An 11,308-nucleotide genomic window follows, 5' to 3' on the forward strand; every position below is an offset into this window, starting at 1 on the left:
GAAAAGAAAAGAAAAGAAAACAAAAGAAAAGAAAAGAAAAGAAAAGAAAAGAAAACAAAAGAAAAGAAAAGAAAAGAAAAGAAAAGAAAAGAATACAACCAGCTCTATTAAATCCAGTTATAAGAATCTACAGCTTGACAACAAATTCTGTCCTAGACTGACCAGACACAGACTGGATGCAAGAGTGTACCTGCTATATGCTTTCTGGAGGCTGTATGAGCAGTCATGGAAAATCAATTTGAATACAAATGTGATTTGTTAAAAGAACAGTGGAAATCATTATGCAGGGTCACACTGTCAGCAGTTTGTACAGAAGCAGATGCCATCAAAAAAGGTAAAGGTGTGTTCAGTAAAACAGAGGAGTCTTGGTCTTTACAAGTGTCGGTGATCTTTTCAGTCTTTTTGCACAGTTGCATGTGAGCTAACATACAGTTTACCTCTCTTGTTTCTCGGGATTTTTGCTCATTGCAGCTCATTCCAGCTGCAACGACAGACACTTTACAGACACTTCTAAGCCTCAGAGAGTGGAGGTTCCCACCTCCTCTCCTGTAACGAAGTAAAAGCAAAATCTATGAAAGAGTTCCTTGAAAGTTCCAAAATATTTTATCTCAGGCTCACATTCATAAATCAAAGAAGAATGAGATTTGCTTGGTTTCAGCAATGTAACTATTACTTTTAGACAAACGAAACCTAAAAACTCAGCAACAAGGAAAATGAAAATGTACAATACAATTTAAGGATCAGCTCCATGACAAAGACAACTCAGATGGTAAATCCTCAGAAGATCCTATTGCAAAACCATTCAATACATAGACATGGAATACACGGTACCATTACCACAGCTGATCAGTTTGCCCTGCTTCATGAAGTAAATCTGGGGACTAAGATAGCCACCCGTTTTCAGTTATGTTTTCCCCTCATTTGATCCCAATCTTCACTCCCTGTTCCAAAAATCTATTGGCAATGCTGTGCTTATTTGTTCCTACAGAATGCACAGTGGAACTAAAGAACCTACACTACTTCTGCAGATGAGATGCCCTGTATCTGTTCCACCTGAAATAATCTCCTGTAATCTCTGTAGTCACTCTAGTAGCTAGTTACTGTCTGTCTGCTGCACAGTGGAACTTCAGATTTGCTCTTGTTCTGATTTGATGAAGGAACAGCAACAAAAGCAAATGTGAATCTTTATGGCTGTTTAGAAATACATATAAAAGCATATCCCTCATTAAAAATGTAACTGCATCTTTCTTGCAAGCTAAGGAGTAGAAGTCACTTCACCCTTGAAGCCTAGCTTCATCATATATATGCATACAAACACATCTCTGAAAATCAGACTCCTGTTACAGTGCATGAGATTGCAAATTTGTCAGATCAGCCACAGAGAAGATAATTCCAGTCTTCCACTAGGATGACTTTCATGTTACTGGGATGACTTTCACTGTCTCTTGTCCCTCTCTCCCCTTTTTTAAAGAAAAATAAATGATTTGCTGATATACTGATATACTGTATGATATAATGATGTATGTGTTCCAAACGTAAAAAGCAAAAAAGGTTTTTAAGATGTGATAAATCAACCAGAATTTGATCTCCATCATTATTCTTCGGTGCTCCAGAAAAAACAAACAATTGGTATTTTTCTATTTGATGGCAGACTTGAAACATAGGTCTGTAATGAACCGTATAATTTAACTTTGATCTGCAGTTGGAATTTACCCCTGAAGAAAACAAGGAAGAACTGACCACTGCACAGATGACACTAGCATAGGTTTTCATTATACATTCATTATACTCCATTATGTGAACGGACTCATCAGCAAGTAATATTCAAATGATGCACAAAAAGTTTTGCACTGTTCAAAAACTGCTCTCTAAAGAGTTTGTTAGTTACAACTCTTAGAGTCTACATAAATTGAGAAGACGTATTAAAAGTAAACATTATTACAGCAAGCAAAATTAACCCACTATATCAGACTTGTCAAGCAGCATTTTAATGCTTCAGCATTTAAAAAAAAAAAAAAAAAAAAAAAAAACTGTATAATTTTCTTCTGTTCCATTTTGAAACCCAAGGACAAACCCTTAACTGAACAACCAAGCAGGAACAGAACAAATGGACTCTTTTTTCCTATTCCTCAGCTCTAGAAAATCTGTGAAGTTTTCTGTGCTCTGAAGTAACCTAAAAACATTGCAAAACCATAGACTTAAATGAAAAAACATCTCAGGTGTGAACCCCACAAAGTCCTACAGAAGCCCAAAGCAAAGCCAAATGGCACGTCTAGACTCTGTGCCAGTTGCAGTGTCTTTTGCTTAAAAGACTTTAGGCATAAACTGCAGGTACAATGACATCTTGCATAAGCTATCACATGCTCGCTGCAATTGTGTGAATGTTATTGGATTTTGAGGAGCCACCGTGCTGAATAATTTAAGATCTGATAAAATATTCAATTTTACTGATACATCGGTTTCATTTTAAAATGAAAAAAAAAAAAAAAAGTGAACAATAACGAGAACAGGTCGCAGTCAATGAAAATACTCTGTGAGTCCTCAGGATACACTTGTTCTGCTCAGTTTCGGGGAGGTACAACCGGGACAACAAGGTCTTTCTTCTTCAACCCCCACCCCCCGAGATGTGCCTTGCCCATGGAGGGACCGCAGCAGCCTCCACCCGGGGGGCGAGGCCGCGGCTCCCAGCGGCCGAAAATCCTCACCCGTGCCCGGTAGCCGGCGGGGGGCAGCCGGGGGTCGTCCCCAGAGGATGTGGTGGCCGGGACCGGGCAGGTGAGCTCTGGCCACCCCCGGAGCCTTCCTTCCCTCTCCGCCGGTCCCCGTCCACCCGCCCGCACCGCCGCCGGCTGAGCCCCGACAACTTTTTTTCTTTTTTCTTTTTCTTTTAAATGCGGAGTCGGAAACCCCACTCTGCTTACAGTGAAGGCTTATTTCAAATAATGATGAAGAGAACTCGTAAAGTTATTTTTCGGGAGTTGGGGATTTTTTTACCGAGCGTGTTGGGGGGGTGGGTGAGAGATGGAGAACGCGCCGCTGATGTTTCAGACGGAGGTGCCCTAGTTAAAGAGCAGCAGGAAAAGGGGAGTCTGAGGAGAGCTGTCCAATACTGCCGCGATGCTGAAGCCCCCGAACATATTTGCAAACTGCTCCGCGGATTGCTGGACCTCCGGCTCCCCGAGCCTTCAAGTTAAAATGAAGACGGCTGACTGGGGCGGTGTGGCGGGGTGGAAAGGAAGGAAAAATATATATATATATATTAAAAAGAGAGAGAGAGAGAGAGAGATGTGGACAGCTCTGCGGGTATTGTTAAATCTTCCCAGCCGCTCGTCTGGGTTACATCTCAGCCCTCCGGGCATGCCTTCTCCCCGCTCATTAAGCATAGTTGCGAAACAAAACGTGCCCGGGGAAGGCAAGCTGGCCGGCTTCTGCCTGGGATGAGGAGCTTTAGTCCGTGCCATGCCCAACGCGAACAAAAAGGCAGCCCGGCCGGAGGAACCCACCGCCGGCCGCGCCCGCCCGGCTCCCGCGCACTTGGGCTGAGACTTTTGGGACCCCCGACCCCGACGCCCGACCCCCGACGGCTCACCTCGGGCGAGCGCCAGGCTCCCGCAGAGCGCCAGCCAGGCCAGCACTGCGCGGCTCATGGTCCCCTCTCCTCCCGCGACCGCGCAGCCTCTGCCGGAGCGAGCAGCCGGCGGAGCCTCCACCTCCTCCTCTTCGTCCTCCCTCCTCCTCCTCCTCCTCCTCCTCGAGGCGAGGCGTGAGGCTGGGCTGGTCCCTCCCGGCTCGGCCCCGGGGCCGAGCGCAGCTCCCGATGCCGCTGCCGCCGCCCTACCCGCGGCGAGAAGGATGCCCCGTCGCGCCCGCCAGGTGCCGCCGCCGCTCCTCCAGCACAGAGCGGCCGCCGGCCTCCGTCCCGCCGCTGCCTCCGCCTCCGCAGCCTCCCTCCCTCCTGCCCTTCTTCCCTCCCTCCCTGCCTGCCGCCAGCACGGCCCTCCGAGCGGCTCTGGAGTGGAGGGGAGGTGGGGGGGGAGGGGGGGAGGAAGGAAAGCGTGGGGAGGAGGATAAAGAGGAGGGGGTGTCCCCCTCCCGCATAGTCCCACGCATCCCCATTGTCTCGGGGAGGGGCACTCAAAGTTTTGTCTGGAGGCCCTGGACGCCCCCCCTCGCCCCCTCTACCTTTCTCAGCATCCCGCTTAGCGAAATTCGGGGGCGCCCTTCCAGCCGCTCCCCGAGGTGGGGTGCCAGCCTGACCCTTACCCTGTAAATCTCTGTCCCGGGAATCGGGACAAGGGTGAAATTATGGAAATTGCACGGGGTGGGGGGCGCCGAGGTCGCCTGTCAGAGCTGGGTTGGCAAAATTGGTGTTGATGGATGATTTATTTATTTATTTATTTATTTTCCGGCCTACTGTATGCATCTGTAAGAGTGAAATAAGTACTAATTGTCCAGCGGGAGACTAAAGGCTCTTCAGATCTTTTCTGTCTGTGATCTGCATCCCCTCTACCTGCCCTTACAGTAAAAGAGCCCGTATTAATACTGCATTAAAAGTTAATAGAAATGCTGAGCGAGAGGAATGCACTCAACAGCATCAGCCCGCAGAGGAGCCCTTCTGCAGGCACAGCACAGGTCCATGGCCGGGCTGTTGCATGACAAGAGGGAGAAACATCGCGAAGCTAAGAGTGGGAACGATCTGTTAAGTCACCCAGTCCATTGGCTCCCTTCTCACAATAGCTTCCAACTTTTCCTTTTACAAGCTCTTTGTCTACCAGTAAGTGCCAGTAAGTGGCAGAGTGACAGTCCTTCCCTAAAGCTCCGGTTTTACCTCCGAGCTTGCAACTAAATGCGTTTTTTCTCTGACATTGGAGGTATTTCGGTTCCGACACGCAGGCCCGCAGCGCATTTTGTGCACCTCACCCCGCACCCAAACGCAAGCCGCTGCTTCGTGGTGCGCCGCAAAATTAGCCAACAGCTTAGCACAGATATAAACCGGAAAAATAAATAAATAAATAAATAAATAAATAAAAATCTCGCCTACACTAATGAAGCCCACAGTATCAAAGGAGATACGTTAGCATGAACTTTAGTCCAGCGCATCTCCCTGGACATGCAGTAGCTGGTGGTAGCATTCACCCAAACTTTTGCTGTGTCTTCGCTGCTCTTCACCTGGCAGCAGTGGCATGGGCTGCGCTCACGCCTTCCTTCTGCTGCACAGACAGACATTGCGATTACATCACTACCTCACAGCGACTTGGATTTCACTCATCAGTCTCCATGCTGGAGATCTCCCTGAAGAACTACTGTCTGGGAAGAAACACTTTTTTTTTTTTTTTAATTATTTTTTTATTTTTATTTTTTTTTTTCTCCTGAAGGGTTGCTTTTCCATCAGTACAGAGATAGCAGAAATTTAGGAAGACTTTACAAAGCTTCTGATATTAATGCATCATTTCTCCACGACGGTGCTAATTTTGCGGCTTATCTCTGTTTTACAACCAAGAATCCAGCTGTCATAATTATAAGGCAAGCTGCATTTTAGCTGCTGTGGCAGCCCAGCATGCCTGCACCCCCAAGTGGCTGGCTTGCCTTTTTTTTTTTTTTTTTTTTTTTTTTAATTTTTTTTTTTTTGTTGAGGTAATAATTCCGTAATGCAGCCCCTTTATTTCACCAATTAGGATAAGTCTAAAGGGCCTAACTGAATTTGGTACTGGGAAACCCTTTTTCCACCGAGAGCCTTTGACTAGCTGCTGATTAAAATGACACAGAAATAGCTTCTTCAAAGCAAGGCATTGTTTATTCAGCCAAAAGCGATGAAACAACAAAAGGCTTTTATGTTTGGTTCTTACCTAAAGTGCAATGACTTTTTGTTTTCAGATTTTCAATAAGTTTTATTCAACAAAATTTCTCTGTCTCCCCCTCTATCTCACTGGTAGTCACCTCAGACTATTGGATTGCTCCTGCATCCTTCTTGCTGCCTGTTCAGCTGGGGTCCCCTCCAAACACTGCTCCCCATCACTTGCTCCGACGTTTCAGGAAAGACCCTGACTCCAGGACCGAGCCCCTGACTGCAGGAGCTCCCTTTCACCCAATGCTTCACTCCAGCCCAGTTGTTTTCCCTGGCACAGGGTGATGCAGTGCTCCAGCTCAGTGCTGGGAGGTACAGTCTGTTCCTTCCACCCAACTCAAGCATAGTAATTATTTGCATCTAGATTTTCTTAATTAAGATTTCTGACGTGTAAAAGCCAAACCTGCTATTGTGATAGCAACAGTTTTACTTCGAGATTCCCCATGCTATTAAGCTACAGTCCCAAGTTTCTCTGGTACATCCCCAGCGCTGTCTTCACGGTTGTTGAGCTTGCAGCATGTCACAGTGCTCTCTACCATCTTCATCCCTGACCACCCCTGACCTGATCTCTCAGTGAAGAGGTCGATCCGGTGTCCTTCTTTGTCCTCTAATGTTCAGAAATGGTGGAAATTGTGGTGTTGTATGCATCTTTCTTGAAGAAATTCTCCCACCTGTCAGTGGGAAAACCTGACTTCTGCCACCATTTATGAGTGCTGTAGGTATGTAAATGTAGTTTTCATACAGGACCTGAGGGCCTTTCATACAGGACCCAGGACCTGAGACATCTTGAAGGTTATCTTTCCATGATTTGTTTACATATCTGCAAATCCTTAATGACTTCCCAGAGAGTGTAGGCACTAGGCTGAAATATGGACGAGATGAGACTGGAATGGCACCAGCTATTGCAGTTCAAGCTGACATTCTCACCTTTGTTATACATTTTAATGCATATGATTCTATGATATATGCAGCATATAAATATTGAATTTTTATGTTGTATTCCAATATTTTATAAAATGTAAGATTTCCACCTTCTGTCATGGTTGCTCTTAATTTTCTGGAATTTATTACCAAAATGGCCTCAAGAGTTGCCAGGTATTAATCCTTACTCATCTTTTCTTCCTTTTTCTGCCACACGGTGTATGAACACAACACACAAAGGCCTCTTTTCATTTTCCACAGTTTCCACTCTTCAGGATAATGTGTTTACTAATCACTCAGGGTCAAGAAATCTTTTACATCCAATTCATTTAACTTCTTCCATCTAAATGATGATCATTGTTTACACGGAGTTTGTCCCTAACAAGATTAGCAGATAGGAACTTTAGGAGCTATCTAAATCTGCGACATCCCGTCCTTGGGCTAAGGATTCCTGTTATCTTGGGGATTTTAAGTGGTTAGCAGAGAGACAGATGAACTGTCACCTTACAAAGGGAAAACACAGGCTTCTTTGACCCTTGGCAATAGCTATTCCACAGCCAGTAACTTTCCCATTGCTTAGTTCATCTTCCTTTCATTATTACCTTTTTTTTTTTCTGCATTATTTTCTATCCTACCTCATATGCTTAAATTAGCCCTTTGGAGTCATGAAGCACATCAAGCAGGAAAAAAAAAAAGAAAGAAAAAGAAAAAAGAAAAAGAAAAAGAAAAAAAAATATAGCCATTGGAATTGTATGCAGCCATTTCATTTGCCACACTGACCTTGGATAAAAAAGCCTTCAATAAAGCAACAGCAACAACAGATTTTAATGCACAAAAGGAGTACATATTTAGCACTAAGCACATGATAGTGCTTAAGGTTTAATAACAGTGACGTAAGATCTAATGCTTGTTACACAGAAGATGAAGCAAGTAACTCCTGTCTGTACTGCAGCCATAAAGAGGTAAGAGACTAAAAGCTTACTTTTGTCATTTGCTAACTTCTTGTCAGTTTTAGAAGTCATCAAGTAAACATGAATGTAACCAGTGAATTACCTCGTGACACTTTCAGGGCATCCTAGGTACCAGCTTTGTTTAGGAGATTAGCTTTATCACTGACTCCCATCAAAGCAGTGGCCAGATTTGAGCCTTCTTAAAGTGAGAGATCAGACCAGCTCAGAGCCCTGGGTGTACAGACAGAGTTATATTGCTACCTCCATTATAATTAAGTGGCTACAAAAACCACTGCTGCAAACAAGCAGTAAATCTTTCCATAATGTTTTTGAGTAATACATACTTTATCAGGGATTTGCCATGCACAATTCACCATAACTGGCTACTCTGATTCTGCAAGTCATTGGCATATATTTGCCTAGGAGACAAGAAAAAATACTATGTCTGTCTGTCACCACCACGGCAACACTGCCACGATCATCCTGCCTCTAAAAAAGGGGAAATAGTTCATTCTTTTATCTCTTCCCAAATAGAGATTGGGCCCCCGCTTCTTGAACATGAAAGGTTTCCAGGTAAGCCAACAAGAATTTTTGTTGTGTAAAGCATGAAGGAGACTTCTTCCCTCAAACCTTTCTGGTTCAAAAGAAGTGTCATGTACTGCTGCATCACAGGAACGGGAGAGACACTCCTGTGTGACACAGGGATCCTCAAACTCATTGATAAACAAACAAACAAGATTTTTTTTTTTTTTTTTAATATTTCTAGAACGGATGAAACAAAATCAGTGCTGTAATTGGTTTTGATTTCCTTTCTTTTGTCTTGGAAATAAGCTTTCATTGAACACAGATGGCATATTTAAATCCTATGGAGTGGATGAATGTTAGAGTATGTTTTAAAATGAATCCTTTGCCACCCATGTGAATGTGTAATGTGCATGAGAACATAAGAGAGGAGAAGGGTGTGCTGGTGAGGTGCAAGAGTAACCCCTGAAACGAGATATTCCTACATTTTGTTCTACATACCATTTTGCACACCAGTGAAGTTGTGGAACTTGATGCTAATTAATTTCAGCTTAAATTATTCCCTGCCCACTTGTGAAAGGATGAAAGATAGTAATTTAGATTTACACGAATAGGGAGCAGTGGCTCTTCCAGCAGCAGTGAGGTAAATGTAGAGGTATAACACTAATGGGTATGTGTCTATTCACTGCTCCTGCAGGCGCCTCATCACCAAAAGCACCTGGTGGCTCTGCTTTCTGCATGGGGAGGTTTGAATTTTATGTTAATGTCACTTAACATCTGCAGTGCAGAGGGACAACAAGACAAATATACACGTCACTAAGGAGCAAGTGGTACACAGTGGGTGTTTGGATGTGGGAACATATGGGTATGCTGTCCGAGGCCCCTTCACCCAAAAACTGGGGGTACCCACAGCTCTTGAGGAGGCATGGAGCACCCAGAGTGGCAATGACACTGCTTAACCCCATGCTTTGTCACCTACAACAGTTTATCATTTGATGCAATGCTTCTGCATTCATTGGTGAGGAGCGCTTGGCACTCTGTGCCTTCGATGGCATGCATCCTGCTTCCAGCTGCAGACATCTGCAGTTAGAGCAAAACAGTCAGCAGAAAACACACAAACACAAAAACCTAACTGATTGAATAGACCTGAGTCCTTATGAAGCCAAGCTAACACACTTCCAACTTTTTGTATTTGTCTCTCTCCCTGCACTGGTGCATAATTCCTGTCTTGTCCATTTACACACTCTCTGCCATGGTAGGTTTAGATCCTATTGTTAAAAGACTGTGAAAGATCATGAAGACTGTGCTGCCCTGCTTGTTCATCCTACCTGTTATGCCAATTATAATCATAATCTTTAATCATAATATCGTGTTGAATGCATATATACCATTTTAAACATCTGTTTAAGAAAAAAAGGGGCAGTTGTTATTTGAAATCTCTACCAAAGTTTGCCCTGCCCCCAAATGTTATAGCCCATCATCATCCTGGGTCATTGCAAAAACATCTGTAAAACACAACCCAGTGAGACAGGATTGTACAAGCTGAAAGGATTCATTCTGATCCAATATATGTTGCAGTCTTTGAAATCTGTGTTCCCTGGTGTAGCTACCACTGGATCAAATGAGGCTGAAGCTGTATTTCTGCAAAATAGCCAAATGTCTGTGGTAGAAGGAATCTGGTAGCATCCAAATATAGCTTTTTAGAGGCAAATCTAAACTTCCTGCCTTAAAGTTCTTAACAACCAAGTTGTTTATTGCTTCAGAGCTACATAAATGCTGAACTTGCAATTTTGCAATGTTAAATGTGTTTTATCAAGGTCTACATCTTCCCATTATTTATATTAGAACTCCAAGGTCAGCACAACTAATGGATTTGGTGAAAAGTTTTGTTTCAGATACCTCTGAATGATATTTTTAACCTAGCAAGAATATTTTTTAACCATTTAAATGGTAAACATCTCTGTGGGTCTCTAAAACTGCTTTTCCCTAAATGCTCTCTTGATCCTTCCAACAAATAAGAGTTTATTCCTCTTTTTAAAAAGTACTCTGAGAAAGAAAGAGAAATTTGGGACATAATTTTAAAAAATCTTTTGTCTTACTTTCAGCATTTTTATTGGACAGTGAGTTTTAACAGTTCATTCACACTGTGTTTCAGAACCCAGGGGAGGAACCATTAAATCACAATGAAGTATTTAATAGAGTTATGCCATCTGCATTTTCTACACTTAGCTGTAAACTGAGCCAAAGATATCATGATTTCAAAATAAGAGAGTACTATTAGAACCAGGAGACTTTTGACACCTAATCTCTCATGGTGGGATGCATTTCAAATCAACATTGCATACACAGATTTCAGTTACAGACTTTGTGTGAAACAAGAAGACAACTAATCAAAACTTTGTATTTTCTGTTTCATCTTTTGATAAGCTGGCAACCCATCATGACATTTTGTAAACTTTCTAAATTAGAATTTGGCAATATGAGAGATTTGGGGAATGCTTTTATGGCACTGCAGTGAACTGTCAGAGCCATCCTGTCTCGATGTATGACAACTCTTCCTTGTCACATAAAATTAATCTTAAATGATTTATTTTCTTTTTTCTTTTTGAGCTAGCTCTGGAGATGACAGATGGGTGTTAGAAGTTCACCAAAGTTAAAATTCACCAAAACCACAACAGCAATGAGAAGCCGAGGAAAGAAGATGTGCTACTTCCAGTTAAAATTTTGAAAGGTGAAAATTTTCATCTCTGGTAGAACATCTGTATGCAAGATAAAAAAGTCCATTCTGATCTAAAGAAGATACAAGATACTCTTGCCTGAGACAAGATGCTGAATTTCCTACCCATACTCCAATTCTGGCAATACAGCTGCTTCATCTAGTTTTCTGGTACATCAGTTAAATATCTTGAACATTTTCTGCTCCATGGGGGACTCCTCTTTTTCGAGGCATACTCTGGTTCTCATGGTAATCTTGAGAAAACTTCATTTTGTTTTATTTGATTTTATCTTTATTGACAGTCAAAACATATTTTCTAGCCAAAGTGGCTAAGGGTTGAGGCAACAACACATT

At 43.0% G+C, this 11,308-nt stretch overlaps 1 protein-coding gene across 2 annotated transcripts in view; it reads right to left on the bottom strand.

The window, feature by feature from the left end:
* The window catches only part of EDIL3 (EGF like repeats and discoidin domains 3), a 267,133-nt gene extending 263,192 nt beyond the window's left edge, over nucleotides 1-3,941 (bottom strand). For both annotated transcript variants that reach the window (XM_035310845.1, XM_035310844.1), the window contains exon 1: nucleotides 3,590-3,941. In XM_035310845.1, coding sequence (XP_035166736.1) covers nucleotides 3,590-3,647 — 58 coding nt within the window. In that variant the 5' untranslated portion in view covers nucleotides 3,648-3,941. The remainder of the gene's footprint in view (nucleotides 1-3,589) is intronic.
* Between the last annotated feature and the right edge of the window lie 7,367 nt (nucleotides 3,942-11,308).

Source organism: Oxyura jamaicensis, chromosome Z, assembly GCF_011077185.1.
Source record: "Oxyura jamaicensis isolate SHBP4307 breed ruddy duck chromosome Z, BPBGC_Ojam_1.0, whole genome shotgun sequence".
Taxonomy (NCBI): Eukaryota; Metazoa; Chordata; class Aves; order Anseriformes; family Anatidae; genus Oxyura; species Oxyura jamaicensis.